General features: G+C 38.4%; 1 protein-coding gene across 1 annotated transcript in view; it reads left to right on the top strand.

Moving 5' to 3' along the window:
- The first annotated feature begins 8,631 nt into the window (after positions 1 to 8,631).
- The window catches only part of JAK2 (Janus kinase 2), a 93,855-nt gene continuing 87,726 nt past the window's right edge, over positions 8,632 to 14,760 (top strand). Inside the window, exons 1-3 of the mRNA XM_089678142.1 lie at positions 8,632 to 8,780; positions 10,042 to 10,363; positions 12,671 to 12,790. Coding sequence (XP_089534268.1) covers positions 8,707 to 8,780; positions 10,042 to 10,363; positions 12,671 to 12,790 — 516 coding nt within the window. The 5' untranslated portion in view covers positions 8,632 to 8,706. The remainder of the gene's footprint in view (positions 8,781 to 10,041; positions 10,364 to 12,670; positions 12,791 to 14,760) is intronic.

Below are 14,760 nucleotides of genomic sequence, written 5' to 3'. Positions count from 1 at the left end.
AACCAAGATTCAAACTGTCTTTTGGTCAAAAAAATTTCTTTTGCTGAGTGGATGTGAAATTCCTTTTAATAACTAAAACATTAAAGTGGAAATACACAGCATCTGAGCACCATAAACGCTATTTAATTCATCCTTCATATTCAAAGCAAACTCACCCATTCATCCATGTCTCCATGCTTTATTTTGCTGGGAAATAATTGAAAAAAAAAACCACCTCCTAGCATTTCCAGGTGTGGCCATCTTGAGTAAGAGCAGATGATTCATGTAGCATTTACCTTGTGGAATCCCTCTGCTCTTAGTGCAGGCATACAGGCAGGATTGTGTGATTAGCTGAGAACCCCCCCCCCCCCCCCCCGAAGACTCCTTGCATGTATGAAATAATTTGCCAAGGCATGAAAGCCAGGAAGTAGCTGAAGAAAAAATAAAGGAATAAAACAAGTAAATATAATATGCTTTCCTATTGATTTATTGATGCCAGCAGCATAAGGATTTTGAATAGTCAGTGTTGGCTGAGAGTAACAGAAAAAAGAGTCAGCCAAACACTGGAGGATAGATGAATATAGTGTGTAATTATTGATCCATAGGACACACAAAACAACAGGACATGAATACAGGACTTGTTAACGCGTTTCACACGATCTCGTGCTTAATCATAATTCGGATATGATTAAGCATGAGATTGTGTGAAACGCGTTAACTAGTCCTGTATTCATGTCCTGGTGGTTTGTGTGTCCTATGGATCAATAATTACACACGATATTCATCTATCCTCCGGTGTACGGCTGACCCTTCTTTCTGTTGCATCGTGTGTGGTGGCGAGCCAGAGCCTGCACCTGTTGTGGATTGATCTGGATTGTTTGCTTGAGCGGTATACCTTTTGTTCTTTGGCTGAGAGTAAATTTCCACTTTAAGGTCTTTGTCAGAAATGATGTCCCACAGGTGTGCAGGAATCATCTTCCTTATGTTCCTTGATGGTGTCTGTGTAAATTGATCCTTGTTTGTAGCTTCTGCCTGGGTTCACACTGATGCCGTGCGGCATATCGCATGTGATTCGCACAGGAACCGTACCGCATTCCTGTGCAAATCACATGCAAATTCTGTGCGGTGCGATTTGAGCCATACATTTTGTATGCTCAAATCATACCGCATCTGCACCAAAAAGGTGCAGGACCCTATTTTTTTTTTTGGTCTGCTCTAGAATCTGAGGTCATGAGTATTCACATCCATGCAATCTGATTCTGTACATCGCACCGTGTTTTGTGAAGCTGATTTCGGGGTGTTGTTAACATATATACCCGCAGCGGTTCGCATGAATGTGGTGCGATTGTGTTACGGTGCGGAATTCACACAGAAACCAGTGCAAATTCTGCACCGCATCAGTGCGAACCCAGGCTGTGTCCTGTTTCACCAGCATAAGATCTTTTTCCATTTTTTGCATTGGATGAGGCACGCAACATTACTGGAGGTGCAGTTGTATAATCCTTTGATACTGAAGGTGCTTTTTGTGTGTCTGACACTTTTTGATAGGTTAATTTGATTGCAGTTTACATAATTTTTTGCTGCAAGGCCTAGTTTCTTTTATCTGTGACTTCATAATCAAAATGAAGTTTCCTGCTGATTTGTTTCTGTCTGAGGTTGGGTAGTTGTCTGAATACTAGTAATGGGGGTTGTTTGAATATTTCTTTGAGTTTCATCCTATGTTATGATGAGTTGTAAATCTTTGTTTATTTCTTATCTCTTCTAATGCTGGATTGTATGTGGTTACTAGAGGTACACGATTATTTTATCTTTTTTTTCTTTGTATTGGAGTAGATTTTCTGTTCGGGTTTTAAAGGCCGTGTTTCTGCTGGTATTGATGGTTTTGTCCTTTCAACCCTTCTTATGGAAGGAGTCTGCTAGTGTTCTGAGATGTTTATTTCTGTCTTCTGGGTTTGAAGACTTTACAAATACATAATATATGTTGCATTATGGGTGTCTTAATCCCTGATATAGTATACATTTCCTGTTGAAGCAATGGGACTCTTTTTTTTTTTTTTTTCTTTTTTGGAACATTTATAAACAAAAATGATGTTTACCCTAAAACTTTTTTTAAAAAGCATTTTTTATTTCTTACACAAGAACAGAAGTGTTATTCATCAAAATAATCCCTCCCTACATAGTTGGGATTATTTTGATGAACGACCCTTCTGTTTTTGTGTAAGAAATAAAAAAAAATGTGGTTTTAGAGAAAGTTTTAGGGTAAAAATCTTTTTGGTTTATGGATGTTCCACAAATTATAGTCTCATTGTTTCCATGCAAATATTGTTGAATTTATTCAGATGCATGTGCCTAAAGCCTTGATAGATTAAGCTGTTGGGCTCTTTAACTCAGAGGTGCATTATCAGTCACTATATACACGAGTAGGCATTCGGTTTGCAGTTAGTTTGTGCTTACCTAAAGTTGAACCTCAGGATACATAAATATTGTTTATATACAACTAGCATGTGTTTTCCTATTTGAACCTTGCTGTGTTTGTGTATTTCTTCCAGATTGGTGTAGTAATTGAAAAATGAAAGCGGAAGCAGAAGCTTTCTGTTCTAAAGACCAGGGACTGCTGCTCTCTCCTTGTGCAAGGTGACTGGTCTTGTATACACCCCACTCCTGTAGTTCCTTAGGCAGCATGCAGTAGCCTGTTGGGTCCCTCTCTCTGCAGACTAAATACAGCACAATTATGATGTCATTGCTGCTTTTATAAGCTAATAACGGTTTGTAAAGATATTTGGTGCGCAAAAAGTAGTTTTATAACCTTTGTAGCCATTGAGGAATATATTTGAATGAAAATGCTTGTGCCCAGAGTTCAACTTAAAATTTTGAAAAAATTGTGGGTTTTTTTATTTTATTTAGTTTACATGTGTTAACTTATGAGTTGTCTACCAAGCACCATGGCGTTTTGAATCAATATTTCTGTAGGTTTGGGAGGCACTATAGAATTTATAAACATGTTTTGTCAGCTCCTGAGAACTTGTTTTCTGTAGCAGAAAGTGAAGCAATTTGATTTGCAATAAGTTTCTCTTCCTCTTATTGGTTTTTGTTTCTGTTTTCATATTGTGCATCCTACTACTGTGAATTCTAACACCAGTCCTAAAGTATATCCAGTTTCGTATTTTCTTTTGTTTTGGATAGGGTGTGAAAGTATTAATACCTCTGTCAAGTTTTATTGATCCGCCGCTGGGGATATCCACCCTCAGTCCTAGTCACTTAGACAGAAAATAATGGAAAACTCAAAATAGTATAGTTTTTCTTAATCCTACAATGGAAATACCTGTCCTGATGTCAACTAAGAGGAGATTTCCTCTCACAGTGGATAGCTTCATCTCACTAGTTGTGTCTCCAGGACAGGAAAGGAAAATCTCCCACATAGGACACAGGCAGCAAATACAAACTACCTACTTTATCTGAAAGTAAAGCTGTGTTTTGACTTTAGATATACTTTTTTCCTGGACAATGGGATTGATGGACTGCTTTTGTTTTATGTCGTGTTTGTTATTTTTTTTTCTTTCTTAAGCTAAAAGAAAATTGAATTCTGCTGCATGACATCTATTGCCAAATTTAAGGAAAGAAATGTGTCAGAGGGCTCTTCCAGGGATGTGTTGTAGACTACAGATAACAGATTCTGTAAATTGTTATTGCAGGTAAACATGTATTGTACATTGGCCTACCCCCCTGCTAGTTGTATAATAACCTGTCCCTGATCCCACAAGATCATACCTAATCTAGTAGGTATCGTAGAACACACACATTCACCTTTTGCAGAGAAAGCTACTTTGCGCTCCCATATCAACATCCAGTCACTAGACCCTAGTGCGTAGGCATGGTCACGTGATTCCAAATTAAGATTTTTTTTTTCCCTTGACAGGAATAATATCAAGGCAGAAACAGCCAATCTGAACTTTGATGCAGTACACATAGTTGCATGACCATTCACCATGGGAGCCTGAAAAACCTTTTTTGACAAGTATTTTAGGGCAGCTCTTAACTGTTATTATTTTAAATGAAGGTTGTTGGATGCTACCTAGAAATAGACTTTGCCTACCATATGTACAAATGCATAAAATGACTTTTTAGACAGGAAATAAAAACATGTGCAAGCCAAGAAATATACATGCATAGATATTCACTTTCTAATATATACTTTTGCAGCTAGAATGTTCCTGTCACCTTTGTGTTAATAAGCTGCTTTTTCTTTCCTGTGCGAAGTTCGTGTGTCCACAGAAAGGACAGCATGTTCCCAATTATGTTCTTAATCTTTTGTGCAGAGTTGGAGCCAGTGCATGGACTGCTGATGCCTGAACTACACCAGAGATCATTTTTCTGCTCTGCAAATAGCCTTTATCCATTCAATTCCTTATCATTTTTGGATCATGTGACAATTTATGTAATTGTTATATGTTACCATGAACTCAGCAGCATGCCAGTTCTGTTGATCATTTATTTTAAGGGCTTTTTTTCCTATGTGGAAATAAATGTATTTCTTCATTTAAATAGGCATAGCTAAAATATTTCAATTGTTTATTTATAAACAGGACCTATACCAAGTTTTTTTGTTTGTTTTTTTTTAATATATGAGCCAGAATAAAGCTGACATGCAGATGTATGCAGAAATTCACACGTATTATGAGAAGGATAAAATCTATGTGGCATTAAAAATATGCTGTATAAAAAGCGTGGTTATAAAGCACTGGACAACAAGCCTATAATGAAACTGAAGAGGTAGAACAAGTATGCATAGAAACACCTCCCAAATCAGTTAAGTGAGTGGGAACAGCATTGGTGTTGTATGTAAAATCTTTGTAAAATACAATGTCAAATTTTCCTCTGCGTTTTGGGGAATACCCATTTAGTTTGTTGTGGAAATGAATAATATACTTACCGAGAATAGTTTTCCAACTAATCTATATTACTGAGGGTTGTATAAGAGACATTAATGGAATATTAAATGTGCAAAGATTTTCCCACCAAATGTGGTTGATTATAGACTCTGGGCAGTATTATATTAACTGTTAAATGCACTCTCACATAAGTATGGCTGTTGTAAAGCATGGACAAATTTGTTGGTGCCATTCCATAAAAAAAATAAGAATGCACAATTGTCTCTAAAATATATTGAAATAGCCAAAGTAATTTGGTTTCCATCATTTTTTATTTAATTAAATCAGACTTTGTGCTCAATTTTTGATTTCGCAAAAATATTTTAAATATGGGACCGCAACCTAATATTGCACAGCCTTTAGAGGCAATCACTGCAGCCAAGCAATTTCTGTAGCTTTAACTTCAGCACCTGGCCAAAGGTAGGTAGTTTGACCACTCTAAAGTACTCCAGCTGTTTTTGGTTTACATTGTTACTAAACCCACAACAGTAAAATCAGTCTATATATGCAGTAAATCATGCTTATTATACTCACTGTGGAACCTAAGCGGGGTTAATCCTCCGCAATGGGGGAAAAACTTTTTTTCTTTTTTTTTCAATCCTGTCCTCTGTGATCCACCGCTTCCACTGTCCCCAATTTATCCACTAATAGTAGCGAGCCCTAGGAGGCATGCTGCAAATGCTCAGTTTGGTGTGTGTATTGCTAGAGAGGTTTTTTTTTTTTTTTTTTTGGGGGGGGGTGCATGTAATCAGCAGAGGGGCCAATCAGCACTGTTTAGATGGGGTTAGGGGTCATGCAGCCTCATGAGACATTTGGAGGTGAATGAAAACTCCTCCTACAAGCTTTAACCAGTGCTTAGCCAGACACTGATAGAAGTCACAAGACTGCTATATACTGTTGAAGAAAAAAGGTATTTAGCAGCTTATAGTTACTAAACTAATTGCATTTCCATGCTCTGGTTACTGTGGGAGACCAGATAAAGTAAGTGCAGGGCCATGGTTTAGTAGCAATTTAAATGAGGTCTTCTCCAGACTGCATATTTCACCTCTTTTCATAGATGTTTGATAGGAATCCAATCGGGGCTCATAGAAAGCCTCTTCAGAATATTCCAATTTTTTGTTCTTGGCCATTCTGGGGTGCTTTTAGTTGTGTGATTTGGGTTGTCTTGTTGAAGGATCTGTGACCTGCAACTGATATAGAATTTCTGACACTGGGCAGTATGATTCAGTCCAGAATTCCTTGATAATCTTGAGATTTTACTGTGCTCTGTACAGATTCAAGACATACCAGATGCTGTAAGCAACCAAAGAACGCGCTTTCCTAGGAGTATGGCTTGTCTGTATGCATTGTACAGAATTACAGTTGGGTTTATTTATTTTGTTTTAATAGTGGATTGCCTGTGGCTCTTCCTCCTTTGAGCCCACTGTTGGCTTCAAAAGCAAATGATGGTGCAGTTATTGATGGTCCATCCTTCTACTCTGAAATAGACTTTCCTCCTGTGGCCATGTTCAGGGATGTTGACTACACTCCCTTGGACCTTAAACTTAATATTTGTAACTTTTGTCAAAGAAAAATCGAGCTTTTTAGAGATGGTCTTACAGCTGAACAAAACCAAATGTGTATAAATGAATGCTCAAACATTAAAATTGTATTCTGTATTAATATGTGTACTGCCTAAAGTGAATCAATCAAATAATTTCTACCAATGCAAATGTTAGAAGGTATTACACTATCAGAGTCTTTTTTTTTCCCCCTTTGCCATGGGATCAATAACGGATTGTCTAAAGTGAACCATGTTTGACACAGCATATCCTAGGACAAAGATGACACCGAGTGAGCACTTTATGCCCATCATTGAAGTATGAGAGGCATTTTGTTTTGGTGAGTGAGACTACTCTTGGGGAAAGGTCTTAAGCACTTTTTCCCATGGTCAAATGAAGAAAGAATTTATCTGTGAATTTCTACTACCCACAAAAATCATGGGTGTTGTTTGAACTTTGCCTTGATGTACCATAGACACTCTAATTTTGTAATTAATTGTTGGATACACATTTGTTTGTGGAATTGCACCTTTATTAGCTTTAAAATCACAGCGGTGCCTCATTTCTATGATCTAAATTGAATGCATTTTTAGATTGTAAGCTCTAACGAGCAGGGCCCTCTGATTCCTCCTGTATTCAGTTGTATTGTAACTGTACTGTTTGCCCTCACATTGTAAAGCTCTGTGCAAACTGTTGGGGCTATATAAATCCTGTATAATAATACTTAAAACATATAGGTGATTTTTCAACTTTTTTTCTTTGCCTACTCTGATCCATGTTAGTGTCATACACATGATGGTAGCAAACAACAAAGTGACTACTTTTCTCCATTTAAAAAGGCGGACTAGCCAATTACAAAATGAAGACGTGTTATACTGATTACACAAAGCTGTTAGTTTGCATTATTACTATGATCCAATTATTTTTATTCTTTTCTAGGGGTCACAACAAATCTGTCCAGACCATTTTAGAATATCTATGTAATAATTTTTACTTTTCGCACTTTCTTTGGCTTTCTCTAATATACCAAAGGCATGTAGAGTATAAAAGAGACAATTTGTTATCACTTTTCAGAAGTAATAAAGCATTGTTTCAATTAGCTATAAGGCTACTAACAACTTTATCCGTGTGTGTGTGCCTAGTGTGATCTAAGATCACTGTTGTGCGAAGTAGCGGCCTATTGCATATGTTAAAAAACATCTGATCTTATGTTTAGAGTTTTCATTAAAAAAAAGTTGTAGTTGAATTAAAAAATACTCATAAAAATGTGTTATTAGTGGATATTCTGGGGAGATGTTTGCTCTGGTCTTCCAGGCTTCAAAGCTTCAATGCCTTTTTTAATTAGATATGCAATTAATGATTTTATGAATATTGGAAATATAACAGTGCAACATGCACTGGTAATGTTGATCCATGTAACGGAGGGGCTCAAACTTGTTAAATAAGATTGTATGTGGCCAATTTTAAAACTGCACTAAGTAGGATAGTAGATTAAGAATATTTTTAGAATTTACTGATCTGGCACTATGTACCACGTTTGGTAGTCTTGTCCTAAAGTCCATCGTCTTTAGACTAGAGTTTTTACTGCCGAGATGGCGATTTTCAATGACACGCTGTACGGCATATCCAAATATTGTCACGACCAAGAGCACAGTTTTTTTGGATAATGCTCCATGGAAAGCTGACCAGTATTTCAAGGGATAAGCAGGCCAGATTTGAAAGTCTGGGACCCCTGGACAGATAATCCCCCTATCTGAATGTGTGGTAATGATGGGGATGTGGGAGTTGTTCTGGGTGGAACAGCTCCTTACTATTTTTCTACATCTTCCTTGTCTTTTCCTTCCTCTTTTACTCTTCTTCTCTCCCTATGCATTATTGGCAGGTGATGTTGACTATGTTGTTGGACCATTGGGTGACCCTTGTGGGCACTGATTGCTCACTTACGTGGGTTGCAATAGGTGCTGACATAGCTCACCTGCTCGCTATGACTAAGTAGGATATCGTTTGTGTAGTTGTAGCTCAAAGGTGTGGGAATGAGTGTATCCTCCATGGCTAATTACCTTTTAGATATGACCAGTGTAACCAAATTTGTTGATCTTTTGAGCATGTGCATGCCTTTTTATTTTGCTTTTAAAGCATTAAAAATACTGTAACAGAATTTCTGTTTTTTTTTTCCTTATGTTTAGTGGAGAGATGATTTTGTCAATGGCTGGATCACCGTGCCCATTACACATGAAACACAGGAGGAATGCCTAGGGATGGCTGTTCTTGACATGATGCGTATAGCCAGTGAAAAAGAACAAAGCCCAATTGCAATTTACAATGCTGTCAGGTAACTTTTTATTCTAGAATGCAAACCTTTTCCTTTTAATAAAAGTGCAGTTATTATGGGTACCTTTTTACGTCAGACAGATTGAATTTTTCATCAGGAGCAATCTATTGGACTGATCTCATAAGATTAAAAAGACTTGCAGATGTGGCAATCCTTAAGAAGTGTGGGAGATAACTTATTTTAACAGGACATTGCTGTAAAGGGGTGGGAGGGTAGGACACTGCTGTAGAGGGGGGCTCAGGATGTTGCTATGGGGGGGACACTGCTATAAAGGGGGCTCAAGACACTGCTATAAAAAAGGGGGGTTCTAGTGTTATGATGGGGGGGCTAAGGGATGGTGGGTCACACTGACACGAAGGAGGAACTGTGACATAAAGAGGGGGAACTATGATGTAAAGGGAGGGGAGACTTTGATGTGGGGGGAGGAACTGTGATGTGAAGTAGGGTGGGGAGACTGAGGACACTGATGTAAAGGGGTGACTGTGATATAAATGTGAAGGGGCTGCGATGTAAAGGATCTGAGTTATCAGACAAATATGCGAATTGGACCTCTGCTCCAAGAACATTTTTCTGACCGGACCTCCATGAATTTTAAATCAATACCCCCTGATTGTATAGATTAATTCCAGGCAGATATACGACATAAACTAAGGCAGCTCTATATTCCAGAATACCCTGTAAATAACCTGTACACGGCCAAAAGGCATTACCTGTCACCGAGAAGATCAAAGGGGCTACTAAAACTGACCAATCATATTGCTTGATATTTTACTGAATGGGGAAAACATATATATTAGGAAAGGTTCTTTTGGCTGAGTTATGACAGGAGAAATTGAGTCCTCTGAAGGTGTCTGATTGTTGCATGAATATTCTAAGTATCCTGTCAATCTGCTTTGTCTGTACCTGTGCTGGGACCCAATAAATGCACCTCTCTGGAAGAATAAAGCTGCTGCCGGAAAATTCATTTCTTGGATAGAGCAGTTTTACTTTCCATATCGGCTAGCGACCACTCCTAATCCTTTATATATGACAGCAAAAAGCATAAAAGCAGACAACTTGAAGCTGCAAATATGTCACCAACACACCAAGGAGTCTTCAGACAGGTCCAAAGCTTTATTCAGCGGTCACCGCATAATTACAAAGGCAAGGTATTGAACAGCCAATTCAAAGAACATTTGCATTAGGAATATTATGAAAACACGTGTTAATACTTTGTGGTTATGAATTTAATAAATAAACATTGTTTTTTCTTTTTAAACAGTTACAAAAAGTTTTTGCCAAAGTGTATACGTGCCAAAATTCAGGACTACCACATTTTGACTCGCAAGAGGATACGGTATAGATTTCGAAGGTTCATTCAGCAATTCAGTCAGTGTAAGGCTACTGCCAGAGACTTAAAACTTAAATATCTCATAAATCTTGAGACCCTCCAGTCAGCGTTTTATTCTGAACAATTTCAAGTTAAGGAGGCCTTCAGAGACTCACTAGGGGGAGAGATTTTTGCAACAATTGTAGTAAGTGGAAATGATGGAATTCGATATTTAAGGGGCAGATCGGATGACAAAGACTCATTGGATGACCAGGTAAACCTATTTATTATATTCTGTTTGAAATCTTTTTTGTATTGTAATGTAATTATTTAGTGTATATCTAGGGCAATACAATGGCTTTGTGGTTAACACTTCTGCTTTGCACTAGGGGCCTTAGTTTGAGACTTGGTCAGGACACTATCTGCATGGAGTTGTCGTGTTCTTCCTGTGTTTATGTAGGTTTCCCTCCACACTCCAAAGACATGTTGGTTCCACTTCTGCAACCAAGATGGTTGTATCACCATCTGTCCCAAAAGCAGATAAAGCTTATGTATTCCCCACCTGTTCCAAGGACAAGAAAGAGGGGAATTACCCCCACCATAGGAGATTTCTTCTAAACTTCATATTTTGCTTTTGGGACAGAAATGAAAGGAAATTTACTGAATGGTACACACAGTGAAAAAAATGAACTGGCAGCGGTTGTAACTCTTCCCTGCTGAATACAAAACTAAGAAGAAAAACTTTTTTGGTTAGGGCCAGTTCGCACTCTACGTGGTGACAGACGTTTTACCACATTGTAAAACGTCTGTAACCATAAGGACACACAGAAAACAATTGTTTCCTGTGTGTTACATTCATACTTCAACACAGCCTAGCACTGCTCTAAAATGCTGATATACTGCATTTTACCGTAGCGCACCAGCCCGAATCACACTGCAATGTCAGGCAGCTCATTGCACTTCAAATAAAGCTAGTACAAAAGAAAAGGAGCAGTGTGATGCACTGAATTGCGCATCACACTGCCCCATTGTACAGCCGGTAACACAGAGCAGACTAAGCAGTGAATCACTCTGGCTGCTCTGCGATTTAATGGGGTGATAGTGTGAATTTTCCCTTTATAGATATATTTTAGAAGACTAAATCGATGTCATGAATATTTTGTGATTTTTTTTTTTATTCCCCATCCTCAGTATAAAGGCCAAACAGGACCTGCTGACCTATATGTCCATTGTATCAAGAGACACCTCTGTCTTTTTGAGCTTGTCTAGTTAGTTTGAAGAAAATCTAAACTTCACCCGTGCTAACTTTGCAGCATTGTATCCTCCTTTGCTGGAGTCCACTAGCGTATGAGTCCATTTATTATTGTTCAACCAGTGGTTTGAACAAAAAAAAAACTGACCTGATTCCCCCATCCACACATTCAAGGTGGATAGGGGAATCCTTCCCAGTGTGTCATATTCTGACAGCAGGGAATCTAACCCACCATCAGAATACAAACTACAGCCTTCTTTGCTGGTCGAGCAGTTTTCCGTAGATCAACTTCTGCTCAACCACAGTGGCCATACATGGATCAAGATTCCTTAGGTCTTTGCTTAACTGGCCAAATTTCATCTTATACATGGCCAGCTTTAGTTGTTAATAGAGGGCTGCATTAAGGGAATCTGGCATGCAGTGTAACAGACAGTATAACTTGATTAAATGTCTACTTTAAAAGAACATTGAGGAAATATGATGCTTGCCCCACAGCATGCAATAATATTCTTCAATTTTCGAAGATTTTAGTAATGGTGGTTTTAGGGATGAAAGTGTATGTAAACCCTAAAAATGTGTCTTTCTATTTCCCCATATTTTGGTCCGTTAAATTTACAATTGACAGTTTGATTAAATCTGTCCAATAAGTGCAAAAATACCTGTTGATCCTTCTAGAAATTCCCATTGAGCTTGTAACTTCCTGTGCACTTTGCATGTGCTGCACTGAATTCACAAACAGTGTAATTAGCCCTGCCCAGTTCCACGCCACTGAACACCTCCACTATGTTATGGAGAGTGGGAGGTTTTCTGTAGTCCAACTTGGGAATGAGCATTATAGGGTGACAAAAGTGATCCTCAGTGTAATGTAGTACAATGAAAGCGCATTGTCACCCTAAGACATTAAAGCGGTTCTAAAGCTAAAACATTTTTACTTTTTAATGCATTCCTTGCATTAAGGTAAAAAAATTAATTACAGCTTAATGTCCTCCCCCACCTCCCTAAATGTTTGAGTCCTCAATCCAGCGCTGTGCCTGGCTTCTCTGCTCTCTCCCTTTACTCACAGGGACTAAGGCAGCATCAGAAGCCATTGGCAGCAATAAAAAGATATTCCAATCCTTCCCCATGCTATCCAGAATGGGAAGAATGTTTTGGCTGATTTTAGACTAATATTCTTTATCATAAATTATTGGCCCTGAGTGCTTCTTCTCTCATCATACAAATCATAATATCTTCTCTATTCTGGTCTAGTCAGTTGTAGAATACCATTGCTATAAGAGTGCAACAAGAGTTTTAGATTACGAGACAATTTCCCTGTGCATTTTTTTGCAGGATTTGCAAACTTATTGTGACTTTCCTGATATCATTGATGTGAGCATTAAACAAGATAGCAAAGATGATTCCTCTGAGAGTCGGATAGTAACAATCCACAAGCAGGACAACAAATCTCTGGTAAGGTTTGATTCTTGTTATTTCCTGATTCATTTTTCAAGGTACTTCCTGATTTTTTTCCTGTAAATCCAAAGCATTTAGTATAATAGAGAACAAGCCTCATAATAACACTTTTACTTTCTGCTGTGCTCATAGTTTAAAAAAAAAAATTCAATAACAAACAAAGAATCCATACTCTTTCATCTTTCATGTATCCTTTCCTGTACTGTGTTATGTTTTGAATCTTGATTCTACAAGATAAATTCCCAGATTTAACTCATGGGCATTCTGTCTGTGTTTGAGTTTTTGCCTCCATCCACTTATAGAGCTTGGCAAGTATGCTCTTTTTGCCTCTGAAAAGCAGCCATTGATCTTACCAGGGGCTGTGGCCTTGCCAGACAAGCAGTGGACTGACCGTCTTCTTAGCCTTAGGGATTTGGGAGGATAACTACTGTACATGGGACTGCATACATATGGCCTATTTTACATTAGCACTAGTCAAAAAGCTACTAACCTGCAACCTACAAGTCAATGCCTATTCCAAGAGATCCTAGGAATAAACGCTTTTTTTTTTTTCTTGCCCCTTTTTCTTGTATCCATAGCATCACATTGTACAGTGTAGTCAAAACTATATTAAAAATAAACCAAAAAAGTAACCATTCTTATTAAAGTGAACCTGTACCGAGATTATGAATATGAAAACTATTTTACTTATTCCTAATATGCAGTTAAAAAGCTTGAAAGCTGAAGTTTAGCTTCAAAAAATTACTTTAGCTTTAGTGACCTAACTTACCTTTAATGACTTAGGTTCTTTGTTGTGCAGGCAGCTGGATCCTGTAGAAATCTTCTGTGCATTGATGTCCCGTCCTCTTCCTGCCAGTAATGCTGCAGTGAACAAGCTCCCAACGTGGACACTCCCTGCTCGTCCTACTTTCTCCTCCTTTATTGGCAAAAGTTGTTTCATAGTGTACACTGTATGTAACACAATCATTGAATGGGAGAGAGTCTGATGAATCTCCCCAATTCAGAGATTGTGTTATATTCAGTGTACCACATAAAACTACTTTTTTCAATGAAGGACAAATGAAGAAGGGGTGGGATATGTTGCTTCTTTACTGCCTGTTTTAACCTGGTAAAATTATTGCAGAATGTTTGCAGCGTGGCACAGTTCACTTGAATGGGTCGTGTACTGTGCCGATTTCGCTCACCAAACAAAATGGGGAATAAATATAGCCAGAGTCATGATATGTGCATTCCTGTCTGCTTGCCATTGCAGCTTAAAGGGGGCAGTCAGGGGCTGGTAAAACAACTGCCTATTTTTCACACCTCTCGGAAAACATGTGCAAACTAGGCCTAACAGCTTAGAATCACCTGCTAACTGGTTACATTAGAAGTTTGACAGCCTGCGAAGATGTTTTCTGAGCTGCTTTACAGCAGAATGCGGTGTGGCAAAGGCATTTTCTGTGCACTGGAGGTACACTGCCTCTGCGATCTGGGTGCCCTGTCTCTGCTATCTGGGTGCCAATGCATTGTTAATGGCATCACAAATGTGTGTTTGAGGGCACCAAACTACATGGTAACGCAGTACCATGCAATTTTGTGTGGCGCATTTTTTAAAGTGCATTTTCTACTTTCTCTGTGCTCTGGTACAATTTCAGCCCATTAAATGAATGGGCTGCAAAATCACACTGCACGGGAATGTACTGGAATCACACAGGAATGTGGAACATGCTCTTGTAGGATCCCAGTGTTAACTGGCCTTCATAGAAAAATCTGAGATGATAATGCATATGCTGTGCACTTTGAAAGTGATCTTCTCCATAATGGAAGGACAGGGAGATGGATTGGGGCACGTTTTAAAGCAGAACTAAACTGCATCTGAGTACCACAAACTGAAAATGCTATTTAATTCATTTTTAATACTCAAAGCAAACTCCCCCATCCGTCCATGTCTCTATGCTTTACTTTGCTGAGTAATCACTTTGAAAAAC

The sequence above is a fragment of the Staurois parvus genome, unplaced genomic scaffold (assembly GCF_062004578.1).
Source record: "Staurois parvus isolate SC_StPar_1 unplaced genomic scaffold, SC_StPar_1.0 ptg000198l, whole genome shotgun sequence".
Classification (NCBI taxonomy): Eukaryota; Metazoa; Chordata; class Amphibia; order Anura; family Ranidae; genus Staurois; species Staurois parvus.
This window is presented reverse-complemented; position numbering and strand designations above follow the sequence as displayed.